Source organism: Pyxicephalus adspersus, chromosome 1 (genome assembly GCF_032062135.1).
Source record: "Pyxicephalus adspersus chromosome 1, UCB_Pads_2.0, whole genome shotgun sequence".
Taxonomy (NCBI): Eukaryota; Metazoa; Chordata; class Amphibia; order Anura; family Pyxicephalidae; genus Pyxicephalus; species Pyxicephalus adspersus.
Window position 1 is genome coordinate 83,408,182 of NC_092858.1, and position 21,072 is coordinate 83,429,253.

At 37.4% G+C, this 21,072-nt stretch overlaps 1 protein-coding gene across 1 annotated transcript; it reads left to right on the forward strand.

The window, feature by feature from the left end:
- Positions 1 to 1,668: 1,668 nt before the first annotated feature.
- On the forward strand, positions 1,669 to 20,600 carry TLCD3A (TLC domain containing 3A). Its single transcript, XM_072416278.1, has 5 exons — positions 1,669 to 1,827; positions 11,453 to 11,536; positions 13,364 to 13,580; positions 15,311 to 15,406; positions 16,956 to 20,600. Exons 1-5 carry the CDS (start codon positions 1,706 to 1,708, stop codon positions 17,220 to 17,222), a joined length of 786 nt encoding a protein of 261 aa, XP_072272379.1. The 5' UTR covers positions 1,669 to 1,705; the 3' UTR covers positions 17,223 to 20,600.
- Positions 20,601 to 21,072: the final 472 nt, after the last annotated feature.

Consider the following 21,072-nt stretch of genomic DNA (forward strand, 5'->3'; position numbering starts at 1 on the left):
ATTTGCATGAAAGCCTAATTGCTGCGGTTCTGCTACAAAATAAATGAATATTTTGTGTGTTTAGACTATAAGGCCTCATTCGCACTATAAGTATATACTTTGCTGTGTGTTACATTGCAAGGCATAGCAATGCATTGCTGTCTATAGTGAAGGTGACCCTATTCATTACACAAACCATCTTTGTGCACAAAACCAGACAGACAAATGTGCAGCAGTGCTTTGTAGGAAATCACTGCATTGCACATAGTGAGAACATAAGACATTGCTTTCTATACAATGTCAAATGATTTTGCGTATCATACATTATGTGAGTTGCAGTACACAGAAATGTAACTTACATAGTGTGAACAAAGTTTTGAAAAATAGGTGAAAATTGTAATTGTCCCTTTCACTATTATTTTACAACAAAATGTAAATAATACTTAAATAAAAATAAATAGAAATAAATTAAAAAAGACACAAATGAATACAGCTATATAAATGTTTACAATAAAAATGCATGTAAGGAAGGTAAGTACAAGACGTGCTCATAAGTAAAGGGGTTAGAATGATTCCAGTCCTAATCAGAATTCCAAAGCAAAATTTATATATATTTTTTTTTAAAAGTTTAAATGAACAACATTTAGCTACTTAAACCTTTTAGATTTATCTACAGCATATCTGTCAATGCCAGGTACAGTGTGTAGCTCAGCCAATCCAAGCAGATGACTACTGATAGGATTGGATGAACACATGCGTATAATGCAGGACTCTGTCTGGGTGTGCGGTACTCCCATCATTGCACAGTTGGGATAGTTACTGCAGGATGGATCTTAGTGTGATCCTATTTGGTCATCGCTGGACCCTGCAAGGGTATAACGTAAAAAAAAGAGCATTTAAAACATTTTTTTTCTTGCGTTGCCTCACTATCCCTGTACCCATTCCCAGGCTCTGAGGGGGGGGGGGGGGGGGCAGATACCTGGGGGTCCCCTTAATAATATTAGGCTCCTGACCCCACAATACTGGGGTCACACTGAGGGGATTAGGCCCTCTCCCCCAGTGATGACACTTGCCACAGCTGGGGTGCCAAGGTCTTATTTTGCTAATGAGAAGCGGCTACACTTTTTGCCCCCCTCTATCTCTGGTCAGCAAGATCGCAGAGGACCTTTAATGGCAAGGAAGAGGGGCACAAATACTCCTATGTCCCTATTTCCCTATTAAGCCTATGGAAGTGTCTGGTTTTACTTTTGGGGCACCCCATGTGGTTTTTAATTATTTTACCACCAAAGCCTGTCATTGACAGGTATAGGATGTAGAATACAAAAATGATTCTCTGTCTTTATTCTCAGCAATTACAGATGATAATACATTTTTGGTTCATAATAATATTAAACATGGAACATGACAGCCTGGAAGTAACAGCCCATGTGCATCCTACACTGTGCGATCCTGTCTGGAAGGCAGACCTGCACTCATACAATAGAAGAGATATAACAGCGGTGATTTGTATTGGACACACACGGAGCTGTAGGATGTTGCGGAGCCGAGCTATGCAGTGGGCGTGGCGTTCAGAGTAACAAGTGATTGACAGAAGATGGGCGTGGTCGTCTCATTGGTGAGGCAGCGGTGGGCCGACTCAGAGTGCCCGTGACGTCAGAGTGGGCGGGCTGCGGTGTTGGCAGGCGGCTCCCGGACTTGGGCACTAGTCGAGGTGTTAGCGGGCACGATGTGGCATGTGTTGGCTGCCGGAGCTCTCTTCTTCCCGGGGCTCTATCTACTGTGTAGTCGCTGTGCCCGCCTGGTCCTGCCGGGATGGTCGGAGGCGGATTGTTCGCTCATCAGCTCCAGGTAACTGACTGCTCCAAACATCTGTCCCCTCCTCTCTACAACATCTGGAGGGCCACAGGGATGGAGGGCCCGGTCTGTATTATCTTCATACCGAGTGTGGCCCCAGAGCTACCGCTGTGTGCAGGGGAGACAACCCCTGTCATATATGTGTGTTTATATATTTATATGTGCCCTATATTATATATATATACGGACCAGATTACTCTATACCCTTGTAACTAATACCGGTATATGTGTATAGACCTTCCTATCATATATATCATATATATACCCTATATATGCCTACCCCCCCCCCCCCATATCACATATATCTCTATATGGACCTTCCTATTACATACTCCTATATCTCATATATCTGTATAAATATGACCTTTTTATTTACCCCTGTAACTACTATATGTGACATTCTTATTATATACCTCTTATAATTGCTATATGTGTATAAAAACCATCCTATTAAATGCCCCCATGACTACTATTTGTGTAGAGCCCTTCTTATCATGAACCCCTTATGTTCTCTATAGGTGTATAATTCCTATACATCCCCTATAGCTACTATAGGAGCATAGACCTTCTTATCATACCCCTCCTATAACTACTACAAGTGTATAGTACTATGATTTATAAATCATAAAAGCATTGTATCAGTAGTCAAACAAACAGAACACAATAAGTAGAAATTATTTCCATGGACTCTGTCTGTCCCATACAATCAAAGTAGTACAGCCTATGATTGTTCCCAAGTTGCAATACCTTTCCTAAATGACATTGATCATAGGGCTTTAGGTTGTTCACATGAATAATTCAACAACTAGTATTTTGTAGCAAAAATAAATGAAAATGGCTGATGCGTTTCCCCAAATTGTTTTCCCTTCAAAGGAGAAATAGAAAAACTTGAGGGATATATCAATATATTGTGAGTAGTATGTATGTGTAATAGTCTAATACTTTAATATGAATATTCCAAAAATCTTACCAAAGAAGCAAAATGTGTTGGATATCTTTACTTTTTTACTACAATAGTTTGATTATTGATATGGGCAACCTATGAGCCCAATGAGGGATGTCATTTTAGGAAACATATCAATAATGTTAGTATTTTATCCTGGAAATTTTCATATCCTGAACTACCTAAGTGTATGGGACAAATACTAACCACCTATTGCCTGTGTTTGTTTTTCTTTCCACTGATACAATGCTTTTTTATATAGGATATGGTATATATATATATATATATATATGTTTGGGTTTTTTTGCTGTTTAAAGTCCCGCTATTTTCCATGATTCTCAGTTATACAGTGAAATATTTATCACACTACTACATATCACCTATGTATAAAGACTTTCCTATCATATACCCTGTATATCTCCTATGTGTATATAGAGCTTCTTCTCACGTACCCCTCTTTTACCCCTTGTATGTGTATAATACTTTTTATTTTATTCCTCCTATATACACTGTATGAGTATAGAGGCATTTATATTCTGTTTACATGAAGTACATTCCTGACATGTACTCCTATATCTTCTGTATATGTATAATCTTATTATACACCACTTAAAAATCAAAACCACTACCTGTACCCCTTATCTCTCCTGTATGTGTATAGGGACACCATACTGTGTGTACAAGATACAGCACCTACCTATCATGTACCTCTATATCTCCTGATGATATTATATATTGCCTGCATCTTATAGAGCACCTACCGAACATGCACCCCATATATACCTTGTATATGTACAGAGGACTACCTACCTATCATGTACTTTGTACACTTGCATTTAGTACACTTTGTACAATTGCATTTAGATATTAGAGGTTATTGATAAAAATGTTCTATCACATACATAGTATCAAGTACTATAGAGTATAGTGCCCTGTGTACACATACAGACAAGGTCAGACTGAGGACCTGGGGCCCAACTTAAAGCAGTGCATGCTGCTGCAGAAATATTGGTTACTATTACTACTAATTACTATTATAGCCTAATAAAAGGGGCATTATTTTAGAGCTGGAGCTTAGAATCCGTATGGAAAAGTAGCAACTTTTGTTTGTTTAGAAAGGTTTTCATTCATTTTTATGTGGCAGAAAAGTTGACCCTACCTGCACTTTACTATTTATATCATAGAGAGAGACCACTCACTTGTGCTAAAGTGTTTGTTGCTTGGGATATATTGAAGAGATTGTGGCAATAAAATAAGCCCCACTAGTGGTGGCAATAATAATCCCCTGCATGTGTCAAGGCTAGAAATGATAACCCCCAGCAAGTGTCCCTTCCATTGCTATGTATAAATGAATGTGTTATTACAGTAGTGTTGCTGTAGTGTAGTCATTTTTTAACATTTTGTAGATTGTGTTTTAGCTTGGGGCACAGAGGGTGCACAGTATGCTGTAACAGAATTAATACATATCATACACCACATTATCATGCATATTTCAATTTCTATATCTGCTAACAAGAATGTAGAAACATTTTGTCATCTGCTTTTCCCAGTTTACACAGAGGTGTGAATGTATTATCATTGTATTATCCTTGTTTTAGCCTGAAGTTCTTGGAATAGTATGTCAGGCAGGCTATTAATTACAGGAAACACCAGGCATGTGGAACTTAATGGATAACAGCTCTGTAATGCACATCATTTAACTGTCATTGTCCCTGCAAGCTGCACAAAGAAACCAAACCAGGCCTTGCACCTTATTTGAAGGCTTCAGTCTCTTACTAAAGTCTGATGTGCTGTTGAACACTACTGGAAGGATCTCCACCAGTATCTTACCGGAACGCTCTCTAGTGTTTTCTGTTCCTCAGTAGCTCTGCAGGATGGATATACAAATGCAGGGATGTTGCAGGCCATGGTGAAGGGGAACGCTTGGATCTCCTGAGTAGGAGACATTGGGCCTGATTTAATAAAGCTTTCCAAGGCTGGAGAGCATACACTTTCATCAACGAACTTGGGTGATCCAGAAAACCTGGAATGGCTATGGCCCAGGATTAAAAACATTTGCTAACAAATAGCAAATGACTTTTAAGAAATCTATTCCAGGTTTGCTGGATCACCCAGGTTCACAGATGAAAGTGTATCTTCACGAGCCTTGGAGAACTGTAGTAAATCAGGCCTATTGTCTTAGTTCTTTGTGCAGTCTTTACAGAACGTGAAAAGTCTAAAGATCTGAACTAGAAATTATCCTGTATAGCGGAACCCTAGTCTTTTTTTTTTTTTTTAGATATGAATAGATGTATAGGACTTCTTGGAAAACTTTATAATGTGGCCACTGGTGACAATAAAAACCCAACACAACTTTTCCCCGATCTATCCAAGAGTAGAAAAAAAATTGTGGCATCAGCTTGCTGAATATCTGTATGGGTTTTAGCCTGCCATGCATAGAAGAGATCAGCACATAGGTCAAGATATTGTAGCAGCTCTATATTTTTAAATCTTTTTATCTTTTTTTGTTTGTTAAATAAATATTATTAACAAGTATTCTTAAATGATGCTTGTATGAGTTATATAACAGAGTGGAGCCTTTTTTATTATATAAACCTGTCATGATAGAATTGAGTAGCCCAGTGCTGCTGACCTTTCCTAAAAATGTTAGTTGTGTGACTTTCTCTGGCTCTGGTGGGTTGTAGGTCACTGACAAGGAATGGACATACTGAATGTAAAGGCAAAACTTCTAAATCTGATTGTGTGTTCCAGATCAATCACATAGAAACTTCTGAAGTTAGAGGATCAGGATGTGAGTCAGGAAACTGCATTTTTCAGGAGTTAACAATGGCAGCCAATACATTTCCTTCACATCAGATTTCCTTCAAACTGGTAAAAATCTGCCCTGCAGTGGGGGATAGTTAAGGTGTATCCAAGTGTAACCCAGACATGTATTGTATTTCAGTTTACCATTCCAAGGGATGACCAAAGGCAGACTTGTTTAAAGTCCATCCAGTTTGACAACCATGGCTCCTTCTGTAGATACAGAGATTATTGTTATCATTAACCAGTATTTATATAGCCCCGACATGTTAAGCTACGTACACACTTCCAATTATTATCGTTGGAAAACGAACGACGAACGATCCTGCACGATATCTACGAACGATCGTATAGCACCGATCCTGCACATAGAGATAACGACACGATCGTTCGTAGATATTGTACACACAATAGATACGATCGTTTGAGCGATAGAGGAACTATGTGCACGACAGGAAAGTGAACGAACGTTCGTTCATTACGCATGCTCAGACCATGGACGATCAACGAACGACCGTACACACGAACGATGTTCAACGATCGTCGTCCAATCCGATCCGCCGGTCCGGTCGTTCGTTTCCAACGACTTTCCTCGTTCGTCGGCGTCGTGGTTACTTTTTTACGAACGATTTTTTGCCCAATCGATCGTTCGTCGTTCGATTGGAACGATAAAAATTGGAAGTGTGTACGCACCTTTAGACAGAGACTTACAAAGTCCATTGTCATGTCACTAACTGTCCCTCAAAAGGGCTCACAATCCAATAACCCTATCATAGTCAATTTTTGAGGAAAAGTCAATAAACCTAGCTTCAGTTTTTGGGGGAGATATTATCCATTAGACGGAAATCATGATAGAAGAGACAAAATCCTGAAAAAAGAAAAAATACTGCAGCACCACATCCAATGACTAGTAAGCTGCAATATATCACATTTTTGTTTCTTGCTTCTTTAGATGAGCCTTAATCTACATTTTATTGTGAGACTAGGAGCCCTCAACAGTGCAGTGCAGGCAGCTAAATTCCAAACTGCACTGTGTCTGATTTTGTTTGTCCCAATTTTGTGGTCATAAAGTGTGGGAAACAGACCTGCTGGCTCCACCATCATTGTGTGTGGTGCAGACAGAAGTATAATAATAATTGAATGGAGCGGGCTGCATTTATTAGAGTAAAATGTAATAGGGAGAAAATTATATATAGTCCTGGCTTCCCCCTGCAGCACCTATGTGAGGGTTGCATCCCCATCCTATTCTGTGTAATTACAGGAAATACTGATTAGCCCACATCTCGCGAAAGAAGCTCTTCTGCATTGTGCTGTAGCATCTTGGAAGATTTGGGCTACTCAACAGTCCTTTACACAAAGAGACAGCCAGGCCAGGCTTCTCTTCAGCTGTGTCAAAAAACAGTTGAGGGATTGCAATATGCCAGTACACTTACTGATATCCGGAGAGTGTCGATGCAATCATGTCAGTCAGTACCTTAAAGTGAATCTGAATTTAAAGAAGCGTCCTGTCGTCTACATTACTTGATGAATTTGGATTCTTGTCTGAAAACAAAGTATCTGGGTTTCCCATACCATTTTAGTCAAAACTCAGCGCTCTGTAATATGTTGGTGCTATATACAGTAAATCCTGTTTATTAATATTATTAATAATAATAATAATAGTATTAACCCTCTTTTAAAGGGCCTCTTCATTAAAGTGTCCATTTCATTTCCAAGTAAATACCGATGTGATAATCTGGTCATCAGCTTCTTTCTGTAGTAAGCTTTCTTCCCAGGTCTCTTCACCCTGCAGTTGCCATTGCCACAGTCTTGATGTTTTTGTTTTGTTTTTTTTTTTTGTTTTTTACTAACAAGGTTGCTTTTTTCAGATTCCCATAGTCTGAGAAAAGAAAAAGTAAATACAGGGAAAGGAAGAGCTGGATACTCCTCCATTTTAATCACCTAGATATAAAAAAAAGCCAGTGTGTTCTTTCTGGAAGTATTTACAATTATTTCAGTCATTTTGAAGATTTTGTATGGGTTTATAAATAAAGAATTTAACAGCCTGATTTTTGTAAGGTACTTTATATACACATTATATCCTGTAGACATATTTGTAACAGCTATGAAGGTACATCGGTATATACTACCTTCTATATTACATTGTTTATAATGTCAGAGGCTCCTATTAGTGCTGTAGCAGAAACTTTATCAGCTTCTCTAATGTCAAAAGCACTGAAATGACATTGAAGGGCAAACAGGGATACTACGAGCTGTTTACAGAGATTGGTGTAAATGGACCGTGCAGAAAAAGCCTGTTTTCAGCATTTTTGTTTCAAGGTCCATGTTCAAATATGCAGGTAGAGATACTTTTCATGTCTTAGACAAATTACATTCTGTGTATTCTTTATGTAGTATCATATAACTGAAATATAAACATCAGACCTAACACAATCTGTGACCCTCTATTAGAATAGGATTTGAAGGATTTTAAAGGGTGTTACTTGGCTTGTAACGCACCAAAATGTAGTTGGAATTTGGAATGCTTTAAATAAAAGTGAGATTGAAATAGAATCAGAGGTTCTATGTCAATTCTACAACAAAGGGTTGGTATTTCTGTATGTGACCCATTTCTAGAGAATTGTCTGCTTTCCTACTGAGCACACAGGTGTTAGAAAAGTCTCTGGGTGGTGAAGCAGATCCCATAGTAGACTGTTCCACAGGGTGTTATGTTAAATCCAGCAGAGATCCTGCTGTAAAAGTTCCCAGCCAGGCGGCCAGCTGGACCTCCTCTGCTGCCCAGACATTAAGGTCCAGCAGCATAATGTGGGTGAGTGCATGCGCCCACCCTTGATGGTCCTCAACCAATCTCCAGATGCTATTCTTCGTGTAAGCAATATCCTCAGGCATCTGTGTACGTGGTGCAACTAGTCTCCCGAGGGCTTGACTTTAGGCAAACAGTGCAGTGTTAGATTGATTGGGTGTTAAAATGCTTTCAAGAGCACATACCAGTCTGCAAATGGCAGATTTATTGTTACCTAATAAGTACCTACACTTACTTACCTACACAAATAAGTAAGCTACACTTGGTTTACTATGTGGCTCCCAGCACAAAAGTGACCTGCAGATGGAAGGAGAGCCACTTCTGTCCAAAGACTGATTGTGCCTCAGATACAATATTTTAGTTTAAAGCAGATTTACCATTATGAGATGATGTAAGCTGCCATTTCTGAATTAGTTGTGAAGGATGCTAATTACCTGGGTGTAAAGCTTTTGGTTTCTGTAGTGTCAGTCATACACCTGACATAATGACACACATAGTGGTGTGATGATGAACTGAATGTCTGACCTGTATACTTATTCTGGGTCAGTGATCACAAGGTAATAGAGGCAGAAGATCAGAACACCAACAATGCAAGATGTATTGTATAGACCCAGGTCAGAAATGGCAGCTTACATAATGCCAAGGTGTTCTTTAACGAAAATATGGAGATGTAGTAAAAGCAATCACACTGCTGCTTGTAATAAATAATTTAAAGAATCAGCTGAATATCAAACTTTTAGCTTAGGCATTGAAGTTAATTGTAGACTAAGTAAATGTTTCATTTACTGCAGTCCTTTGTGTGTTTCCAAAAACTCTCAGCTCAAGTTTTTAATATTTTATTAATGTGTAAAGAATCATGAGAAAAAAATGTTATTTTGTGATATAACAATTTTATTGTTGCAAATGACCTAGATCAAGTAGTACCTACAGGCAAATCCAGAGTCTATTATTCCTATGTTGCATTCATTTAAATGCAAATCATTTCTTGTATTCATTTCCTGGGTTTGTTTTATTTTATAATTTAAACCAATCTCAGACCTTATTACAGAGGTGTTGTAATAAAGTTGCTGCAGAACTCCCTGGCACGTGATACTCCAGAGGAAAAGCATAAGGCCTTTGGTATTATTATGCCTGAAAAGTATTTACATGTATTTTAAAGAACACAATGGATTCAGAGAACCTGAATTTTATCTCTTCTTTCACGTGAAAGGTAACTGTAGTACCATGATAACAAATACAAATAGGGTCAGTCATTCTAAGGTCAATTTCTACTTAAACAAATATCACTAAGACATTTTAGTTAGGGAAAATGACTTTCTGAATGACTGGCTTGGGTGCACACCATCTCACATTACTCATTTATTTTCATTGTGGTATTCAGATATACATTTATCAGAAGGCTGACAAGTAAGATACATGGTATATACTCAGCTGTGTTGTAGTCACTAGGTTAGCGACAACTATAACAAGAAGCATATACCTGAGAAGTAACCAGCTCTGATACCAATGACTAAGAAATAGCAGACGTCTCTCTTCCACCCAGCCGCTGTACCAAAACTAGGTGATTGATTACTGCTCCCTGGATAGATTCCCTCTAATAAAAATATTTAAATTATTTAGAAAATCTTGCTGCAAGATGAGTATGTTGTGACCTTGCCAAAGGAAGACACACAATTTTGTTAAAAAATTCTAAAACTGGGGGTATGGATTACTTAACCCACCATAGCCTACTCAAAGATGTAGAGTTGTCATTTAATACCAAGCAAATGTGTGGACTCCTTGTTCTTCCTCTTGGGACTGGGAGTTTACTCCACCCTAGATATGATTTAGATCTTATATTGGGAAATTGAGCATTGTAAACAATGACATGTTGAGCGTTTAGTTATAATCTTAGAATGATTCTAACATTCTTCAAATTCTGTGTAAGCACTGGCTACTTTAGGTAATACAGAGATACTTTCTGTGATGCTATTTGTTTTCTTGTTTTGCTAAGACGTGGTATGAAAGCTTTAGTAGGCAAGGAATTCACTTGGTTAAGGTAGGTTAGTACATTTTCCCATCATCACTGTTCTTTGTGTAACCTTAAGCCAATATTTCTTCATTATTAAATAACGGTGCATTATATGAAATATGTTGCTACCATACCCTATACCTACTAGTATTATTCCAGTTTTTGAATTGCCGAATATATTTTTATTTGCTGTAGGATTATTAAGTTTATTCTTTTAAGGAGCATGTACAGGTCAGCTAAGGAACTTTACTGTCATACAAGAGCTTTACTTGTCATTTATTTCATGTTAGCTAAACTGTCAAGAGAGAGATCTTCACCTAAAACTATATTGTGCATTATGGGGTCAAAGCACTTTCCATGACGCTCCACACTGATATAATGCAAAGATGATGCAGAGGAAATATTGTACACTACTGATTGTACACTACTGGCACTGACGTGTCTTCCTCCAAATGTAAAAAGAAACAAGTACCAAACTTACTGCACATGTGTGATATTGAAGATTGAGCACTTGTTTTTTTTTTTTTTTTTGCATTTGAGGAAAGCTTTCTGATGATGCATGTGCCACTCTTTTACATAATGTTAAAATGTGATTTCAGTCTGCTTTAAGGTAAGGCATAGGTTGTTTATTACCATATTTAAATCTCATATTACCAACCTACATACCAATCAACAAATCGGCATTATTTCTTTATAGTTCTGGTTCTTACACAAACAAATTGTTTTTCCTGCATACAGAGCTTGATGGGCCTTTAAACCAGGTTCTAGGTATAGGAAGATAAACTGATGTCTGTGGAACTATTGAGATACAAGAGTCTGTTTATATTGGCCAAGCATTCGTGCTTATGTGTAGAAACTACTGACTCCAGCATTGTGTCACAAGAAGGGTGTTAAAACTGGTCAACCAAGAAACATCCATTTATAAAAGTTGCAGACTGAATATAAACATACAGTCATTTACTAATCCAATCAGAATTGACTAGATAGAGAGATGATACTGGTAGGCTAAACAAAAGTAAAATGGTACTTTTTATTTAAACTTTGTTTTTTTCCCTTTCAGAATAGTCTCCTCTGTCCAAGGGTTTCTTGCTGCTGGCTCTGGTATCATCATTATTACATCCTGCAAAGATGTGAAATATGACCGGTGAGTAGGCGATAATAAAATTATTTGTTACTGGATTTCATGGTCAGTCTTTGGGTAAAACACAAAAATAACAAAAATCCATTTCATGTGATCACTATGCTCACAGGTACATTATGCTCCAAATAATTATTCCCTTCTTTTTACTTGTGTACCGTGTTGTATGCCTCCACTGCAACTCCCGGCATCACCGTTCTATTACTAAAGACTGTTCTGTAGTTCTCCTATTAGTGTTCATTTATGCACAGATGTTTTGGTAGCAGTGTCATGCTACCATCGTAATAACCAGGAGCCATCCCATATTAACACCCAAAAATAAAAAGATATCTCAATGGGTGATGAGCCATTGGGGTGGAGGGCTCAGGCAATGCACGTCACACAATCTCTGAACTGTAAAACAGAGTAATGGTGGATTGCATTTACAGTATTTACCCGAGGAATACTAATCCCCTATGTCCCACTCATCTTTAGTTGTTTCCTTTGCTTTCTGTTTCCCATTTATTTTGCCATTTTTCTGTGTATTCCCATTTTGAAGGTCTGTGTTTGTTAAAAGCTAGCACAGGTAGGCTTCTATCACCCCTACTTCTGTTACATTGGATGGAATTATCTTCTGATCTGTCCTAGTTTTTTAATATCTTCACAAATACTCCCCAAAATTATAATGAAGGGAACATAAAAGGGTTATATGTGTGCTCTTAACCTAACAGTCTCTTTCACGTGAAAATGATGCCATACACGTGTAGCTCCATGATTCTTTGTAGCACCTGTTCATTCACCTAAATTCCATTGAAATGAACTGGATAACACATTTAAATAAAACAAGCAAGCATTAAATGCTTGTGTTTTATATATTGGTTCCACTTGACTTTTTGATGGATGGATTTGCAACTCAGATTAAATGGATTGAAATCATTCTTAAGGAATTGGCAAAGTTTCATCAGCTTAAGAATCATTTCAGTTATGTAATTATTGTTGTGTATGGTATGTTACATTGTAGAGTGATGTTTCTAAAAAAATTTTCAGGTGTTGTTGCATTGTAATTGTTTAATTATACCTTTAGTATACACCAGAGTATAAATGGCAGTAAAGTGAACCCATCACAAGGGATTTCACCTTAGGGAAGATCCAAAGAGACTGATAAAGGTGGAGGTCTGTACGTCTCTGGTGACAGTATGTAAAGCTGCAGTCATTTCACAAACTCTGTTTGCCTGATTTTGTGGGGTACGGAAAAAACAAATATTAACTGCTGTTTAAAATGGATTCCCTTCCCAAGCATTTTTGTAACATACCATTTTTACCTGGAAGGCAAATCATAGAAGATATTCACTGTGTGTGGCCTGCACGGTGCTGCACAGCCTTTCTTCAGACTATTCCGAATGTATTGGAATAGTGAATTTTATTTATTGAATTGAATTTTTCTTTATTGCAATGGAAAACTTATGAACAGATCAATGAGCTTAATGGTGGTGAGATTGCTGTGTGATTGGGATGCAGTTACTACTTCCTTACCCCAGTAAAGCATGTAGAGGTTACACTATAGTGTACATGTAGTGTCTACCCATGGCTTCACAATAGAAAATGAATGGGAGCAGTGGTGAGCAGTTCCTTTCCGCTCACTGTTTACCACTGTCAAATCTGCAAATGCAGAACTAGCGCATCAAAATGTTTTCAAATCACATGGTAAAATTGGCATTTTAGGTCTAAACTTAAAACCCCCCTCATATTGTCCGTTTTCTGTACTAAAGGATTTTGGGTAAACCTTCATTTTATTGTCATTGTTATTACTGTTATTCTATTTAGATCCTTCTAACCTAACCCATTTCTCATCAGGCATTGGCTGGCTACATCATATAATTGGTTTATAATCCCGTACATGGTGTATGACACGTACGCAATGTATCTTCGTCACTGGTACAAATGCCAAGACAAAAGTACGTCAAATGGGAAAGACCACTTTTCTGCTGCAATGAACAGCTTACTGCGGAAGGATTTCCTCATGTTGGTTCATCACACAGCCACCCTGACCATCGTCATTCCTATGGGACTGGTAAAAACTCTATTTTCATACTTACATATTGTGCTCCACAGGTCTGTCAACAAGAAAAAATTACACACAACTCTGAAGATTGAAGCTCTTGGTTGATTGTGTTTGAACAAATTTCGTAGGAAAGCACTGCTTGGATTTTTAAACATTCAGATATAAACTAAAATGTGTGTTTTGCCTTTCCAGAAAAGCCTTCAAAGTCCTATGACCATGTAGTTTCTTGTTCCAAATCACTGACTTGTAAATGTAAATACATTGCTCAGATTACTGTCCCAGATGTCACCAATCTGTAAACCCAAATCTCATCCATTACACTACAGTTTGGTTTAGGAATGGTACCTTAATTTTGGTTTTGGAGTAACCTGCCATAGTTTTTATTTCAAAACAATCAAGATAATGATTGAACATTGTGGTTGAGCACCACACCTCTCATAAAAATTTACCACTGGCACACCGTAGGGAGGTGACTCTCAAAAAAATACAGCTCTGGCCAATGACCAAGATTTCCCAGAGCATTATGGGTTAGTGAAAGAGACAGCACAGCAGTAGAAATCTTGAGAATTGAGACTAAGCTCTGACATGGGATGAATTACTCAGATGAGTCATTCAGTTCCATGTTTGAAGTTTACCTTGAGATTCTGATCTCTGTAAATAAAAAGCTGTGCACAACAGATTACCAAGAAGCCTCCAGAAAACAGAATATATAAGGCATAATCTACAGTCTGTGCTCCTCTGTATACATGTGAGCTTGATGTAAAAAATGTTGGCTTAAAATGTATTCACATTGGCTTCCTTGTACAATTTGTAATCATACATTGTGCTCAGATTTCCTCAGACTCTGCTTCTTAGTAGTGCTGCAATGGTTGAGCTTTACTGCTCCCTTCTACAATCCAAGCCAACGAGTAGGCCAATTGTAACTAATCTACAAATCCCTATGTACATTGGAACGCTGAAAATATGAAAATGGTACATACATAATTCCTTTAATGCTTAGCATACAACAAACACCTAATGCATAAGTGAATACATATGGGAACAATTTCAGCCTTGATTGGCCAGCACATAATGGCTGTGTGATGATGTGATGAAGTAGCAGATAATTTCTTAGCAGAGAACTCTATTGGGTTGTTAGAGATATGTAAAAGCAAAAATTAAACTGAATTCAGTTAAAAGTCTTCAACCAAGAAACATCCATCTATAGAAGTTGCAGACTGAATATAGACCTACAGTGATTTACTAATCCAATTAGAATTGACTGTATAGGGCGATGATACTGGTAGGCTAAACAAAAGTGAAACCTAAACTATGTTCTCCTTGGCCCCTTTTTAGCTGGGCGCACCACCTGGCACTGTGGTTACTGAAAAGATGGACCACAATACTAGCACTGCCACCCGCCTACAATTTCTTCCTACCCACGTTAAAAAAAATTCTGGGTTGAACACTGTGAATTTGATGAAGAGGTCACCAAAAGAGATGCTTGCATGTACTCTCCTTTGTGTTCATATACAACTTGAAAACCTGCAGTCTGCCAGTGTCACCTTCCAGCTCCAGGGTGCGAGTGGTGCCATATCCATCCCCCCTCCCAGTCAGGTTAATATAGTTTATATCAAGGACAGGTTCATTTTAAGTAGCTTAGTGATGATTCTGCTTAGTGACCTCCCACCAATGTTGAAATGTTAGATTTAGCCTTCATTATGATTAGTCTTCCTGACTCAATATATTTTTATTTACAGTTTTTAAGGGGAGACATTGGAGATTTCTTTGTCGGCTGCCTCTTTGTGGCAGAGTTGAGCACTCCGTTTGTATCGCTTGGAAAGGTTTTAATACAGGTAAACCTATTTTTTATTATATAGTTTTGCTTTTAAATGACTGGAGTTTAGCTATGTCAATGCTGTGGTTGAATTTCCATGTTTATGGTGATATTCATTGATACTTTGCATGCATTATTTTTTAATACCAACCATATCAATTCTTAGTAAACATTTGCCCAGGAAACAATGCACAATTTGTTTATTCAATGCAAGAATTATGTTAGTTTGCTGGCTTAAAGTAGAATTCCATGTGAACTGTACACAAATGAAGAGGTGGCAGCCAGTCCTCAGATTTACACAGCCAGGCCATGCAGTGCAATTATTCTGGTGTCTTCATTTTCCTCTGTAGTTCAGCAATGTAGTTTGGTCCCCTTCCTGGTCAGTGACTCGACAATGAAGTGGGAGTAGTATACTATAAGGTCATCGTTCTTCTCTTGTCAAAATAGTCTTGTTCACGTATGACTATAGCTGAATATGAACACAATTTCAGGGACTTACAATGGCCACATTTAAAATAGATATAATTATGTTACTATACACAATGGTATTTTTATCACATTTTAAATAAACCTTTATGTGGATGAATATTGTGGCTTATGTCACTGAAGATGCTGGTTTTTGGTTGGCTTTCTGTTTTAATTGCTTCAGTGCCTTCTGAACCACTGACCTATAAAAATAGTTGGAACTTCTTCCTGGATCTCTTTGTCTGCTTTTTCCATGTCAGGTACTCGGAAAATAATAATACTAGATTGCAAGATAGATAAGTGCTATGAAGAAACCAAATATGATATCCTAGCGATTCCCAGGTTTGGTTAGAGAATGCAAACCCTGCAACCTTTAATCTCTACGTCATCCACAGTTTTCTAGCTTTATAGTTTTACTAGATTGTAAGGATTGTTTAGCGGGATTCTATCTCTAGATTATGCTGCTGTGGGTTCTGATCCTAGCTCTTAGAATCCAACTTGGTCCTCCACTTAGTGCTCACAATGTGTACTGTGTGTATTACACATCGAAGACTGTATTACTAAAAGGATAAGGCATGTACAGAACGAGGAGCCTGCAGCCCCTTGGGGTACATGAAATAGGTATAGGTGAAATAGGTAGGTAGGCTGTGAGCTTCCCATACACTTCTTACAACTGCAGTGGTACAGACAGAAGGGTGGGCCCCTCCTTAAAAAGCTAAAAAATAGGTAATAATAAAAACAAATTTTCTACACTTTATATAAAGTAAAAGATGTGAAGACAGGTCCGTTTATCATATCAACGTGCTTCAGCCCCATTCATTTTCAGTAGATTCCCAACACATTACAGCAACATAGCTGTGGCGCAGTACAACGGACACAGTAACATGCTACCATTTAGTCAGCTCTTGTACTTTGCCAGTCTTTGAAAATGAATGGGCTGCCTTAACACAAAGCGCATTAACATTGGTGTTATAGGGAGGTGTTGAAAGGTCCTTGATCTAGCAGCAGAGTCACTTTGTTATGTGCTTTCAATTTGACAATAAAACTACTAAATAATGGAGTCTATTAAGAACCACTAATTGATACTCTTTTTCTCTTAACAGATGAACTTGCAGAACTCCTTTTTGCATAAAGTAAATGGTGCATTTGTGCTCCTAACATTTTTCATCTGCCGCATCCTGCTTTTTCCTTTCATGTACAATGCCTATGGGAAGCAGTTTGGAATTCCATTGTATAAAGTACCGTTCAACATTCCTCTGCACTGCAACATTGTGAATGCCTCCATTATGGCTCCACAGATATACTGGTTTTGGCTTATTTGCAGGAAAGCCTTTAGACTATTCAATTCTAGCTCTAGTAAAGACAGATAACATTTACCTGTACAACAACGTCACATAGCAGTCTTTTAATTTGACAAGTTGGGTCTCTTGTAAATGACCGCGACTAACGGTACTGCAACTACCTGTGTCATACTAGTCCAGTGAGACCATGCAGACTATTTGATGTGTGTAAAACAATCATGGAAATTTGTTACATAAGCTAATGTAAACACTATTTTGTCAGATTTAACAAAAAAAGGAAGTTTTGTAAGTCACATCGGGAATTTCTACATCAGTATTGCACTGTATTTTTCTATAGCTAATAGACCAAGTGTTTGAGTTGTAGATTTTATTACTACAATTGAGTAGAGCAACTGATTTTTTTTAATAAGTTAAAAATAGAAATGTGTTTTAAGGGAAAAAAGTATTAGCAAAGTAATGTTTAATTAATATTTCATACATAGTATATAAACTCTTGATATTCTGCAAGTAGTAGGAGTGGGAGGTTTTTAAGCATTTCTTGCAACAAGAAGATTGTAATACTAAAGAATGTATTTGTGTTTACCTCTGATACTCTGTTATCACTGCGGGCAGCATATAGGATGATTCCAATTCATCGTCTGCCCCTCAGTGTCCTCCTGTCTCTGAATAGATAATTGTCATGCCAGACACTTGTACTTTTACTTGTGGTTATTGCACTGCCTACATGCTTTCCTTTTTTCTGTTCCATACCTATAATGGCAGAGGTTACTTCAGGGAGTATACAATGGTGTACAATTCTTTGCTACACACAGGACAATATTCCGTGGTTGATTTATAAATAAATACATATCTTCTACTTCTAGAGCTATACCATGCCATTTCCTATTTAATGTACAGCTCTGCATAATATGTTGGCGCTATATAAATCCTGTTTATTATTATTATTATTATAAATAATAATAATAATACCTGAAAAAAAGCTCAACTCAGAGATGTGGTTACATGTGGTAATGATGGTATGACAACACAAGTGTATTTCCTTGGAAAGCTTTTGTCTCTGCTAGATATTATGAAATATTTCCTATTAGATTTACAAGCTACACTTGCTTAAGTTTTGTGTTCATGCTACAGCGGTTTTGAAGTGTCATTAGCAAAAAAGTTGTAGCATGTGGTTAATAAAAAGATTGCCAGTGATAATTGCTCTCCGGTCAATAATGGTCAAACACTCATCAAAAGACTGGTAGATGTAGTCAGACTATGATTTTATTTATGTCATCATCATCTGATCATTTTCATATTCTGAAAGAGAACATTCATATCTTTCTCTTTACTCCAAATAAGAATGTCCACCACAACTGACGGCTACCTGGTAGCTCTATTTTTTTACAGTAGTCACAATTGCATTCCAGTCCCACAATTTTTCTTATGTAGGTGATTTTGTCAAGCATGTTAAAGCAAAGAAGAAGAAATTCAGATTATTACTGTGACAGGTTATTTGACCCCAGACAGACTGCCCTCCGATGCCCATAGGAGCACCAATAAGCGATCAGTCAAAATGGATGAGCACACAGAGGACAGTTTTACATGATGGGTTGAGGGGAAGAAGCAATGTGGCTGAGAGCAGGAAATAGAATGGTTGGGGGGGGAATATACACACAATGATTATTCTTTGGATTTGCTGGCAACCTTTTAATACTATACACAAGTAAAGTCGTAGTGGACATTTGTGAATAAAGTAATGAAGCTCCATGTTTGTGTGCAATACCCAATCAAATGTTCTGTTATTGTCCCATTCATAGGTGTTTTATTAGGTTTTTTTAACACATGAATTTATTTATACAAAGGGACTTCCAAATGCCAAAAAAATGTGTGCCATATGTATTCCACACCAATTGTGGCTTCCCTTGGGTAAGATCAGAAGAGCAATAACTAAAATAGCACTCTTCCATTGTAATTGAAAATAACATTGTGCATTCGCTACACTGAGCTAATAACGCCAACATCAACTCAGCAGAGTGTCTATGGCAAATGAAATCAATTCTGAATAACTTGCCAAGTACAAGCTGCAAAAGCAAACAAAACATTGAGATGTAAAAAGGGAGGAAAAGTTTAACAGAAATATTGACTCGGTATAATTCACTGGTAAGGTCACATCTACATGAGGCACAGTATTCAGCACTGCACAATATAACAATGTCTGATCTTTTACAAAACTGAATATAAAAGTGCCCATTCTGCTTCCATGGTGTTTTTGGTGGTACAGGTTAACACAACCCCCATTCACATAAACACACCACAATGGATGACTTTGTTTTTTCTTTACACATACTACGCACCTCAATGCCAGTATATGTGTACTGTACCCCATATAGAGTTGGTACATTACAAGAACAATACACGCATCCTAACACACAAGTGTAAATAGGCCCATCGAGGAGATTTAATAAAGATGCTTAATATAAAGAACATGAACAATAATGTTTTATTCCCAAGAGTTTTTTTTCTAATGACTTCTACTAATTATAATGATTTATAATAATAAAATATAAAAATATATTGACTTATGGAATTGCTTGAACTGACCTGGAGGTTTGCAAGGCAATTACATTTTCTTTTCGCTGGGGATTGGTTTTATCCTTCTGTGAATCAATCCTACAGAAGTTATGTGGACTTCTTCTAAAATCTGTGAATTTGCTGTCACACAAACGTACCTGAAGTGCCATCCACTCCAATAAAGTAATACAGCGCTTTTCATAGTGGATGGCTCTCCTCACATTTGGGTGACAGGGTGAAAGCAATTCTTACTAAAAATAATACTGAGTGTAGGTTGACTATATCAGCCCAGTACAGAAAATGCACATTTTTTTAAATCACCATATCCTACCTGTTGCTCTTACTTTTCTCATAGCTATATACAGGAGCTTGAACAAAATTCTTCTTCAGTTTATGATGTCCCTGTCACCTAGGGCTGGCTGCACATCCATGCATCTCAGTAATGTACTACAAAACCAATAGAATATAAACAGTAATTTGTATTTTAATTTTAATGAGAATAACATGATATTCTGCAGATTGGGATCTGGGATCTTACTTGGCATTGCATTACAAGGTCACTTTTATATTAAATCACAGCTGATCCCCTACATGACCATGCAGTGATAACACTCAGAACAATCAGAACATAGATTTGTTTTGGGGGCTTTATAATGGGAATTATCATGACAGTGGATGTAGCCTTTACATATTTGTCTCAATCACCTACAGACAGAAGGGAAGATTACCACTAACATAACGTTATACACATTTACCAATATATAAACTCTCCAAGGTAAGGTATGTGTAGTTTTAGCATATTGTTCCGCAGTAAAAGTAAACAAAAGCCAACTTGCACTATGTACAACTACTTACTGTCCCATTGTTCTAAACCAATAAATACTTTTATAAGAACTGTGTGCAGTGTGTTTTACTTTATAGAAGCCACCATGGATCATGTTATATTAAGATAAACATTGCATGCCAATAGCGTAAAAAATGTATTACTTTATAAAGTACGACAAACACTTGTGTGTCTAATTTCTTGTGTTACAACTAAACTAAAGGCAGTCATTTTTTAGATGTAGAATGGTAAGGAATTCAAACCATTGCCCTAATAGATCTGTGTCCCTAATAGGAAGAACTCTTTCTTATTGCCCTGATACCGAATGTCACCTGGGATATCGGAAATGAGGGGATTTTCCACTAGAACAGGAATAAAGGGAAAGGATCTATGGGACAATATGATCCTTCTTTAGGACAGTACTGTGCAGAGGGGGATGCTAAGTTCCCTGTGATGTAGTATGTGATAGAATATGTATAAATGAATCCTAACATCAATAAACTCCTGGTACACAAAACAAAATATCAAAAAGAACATTAATGT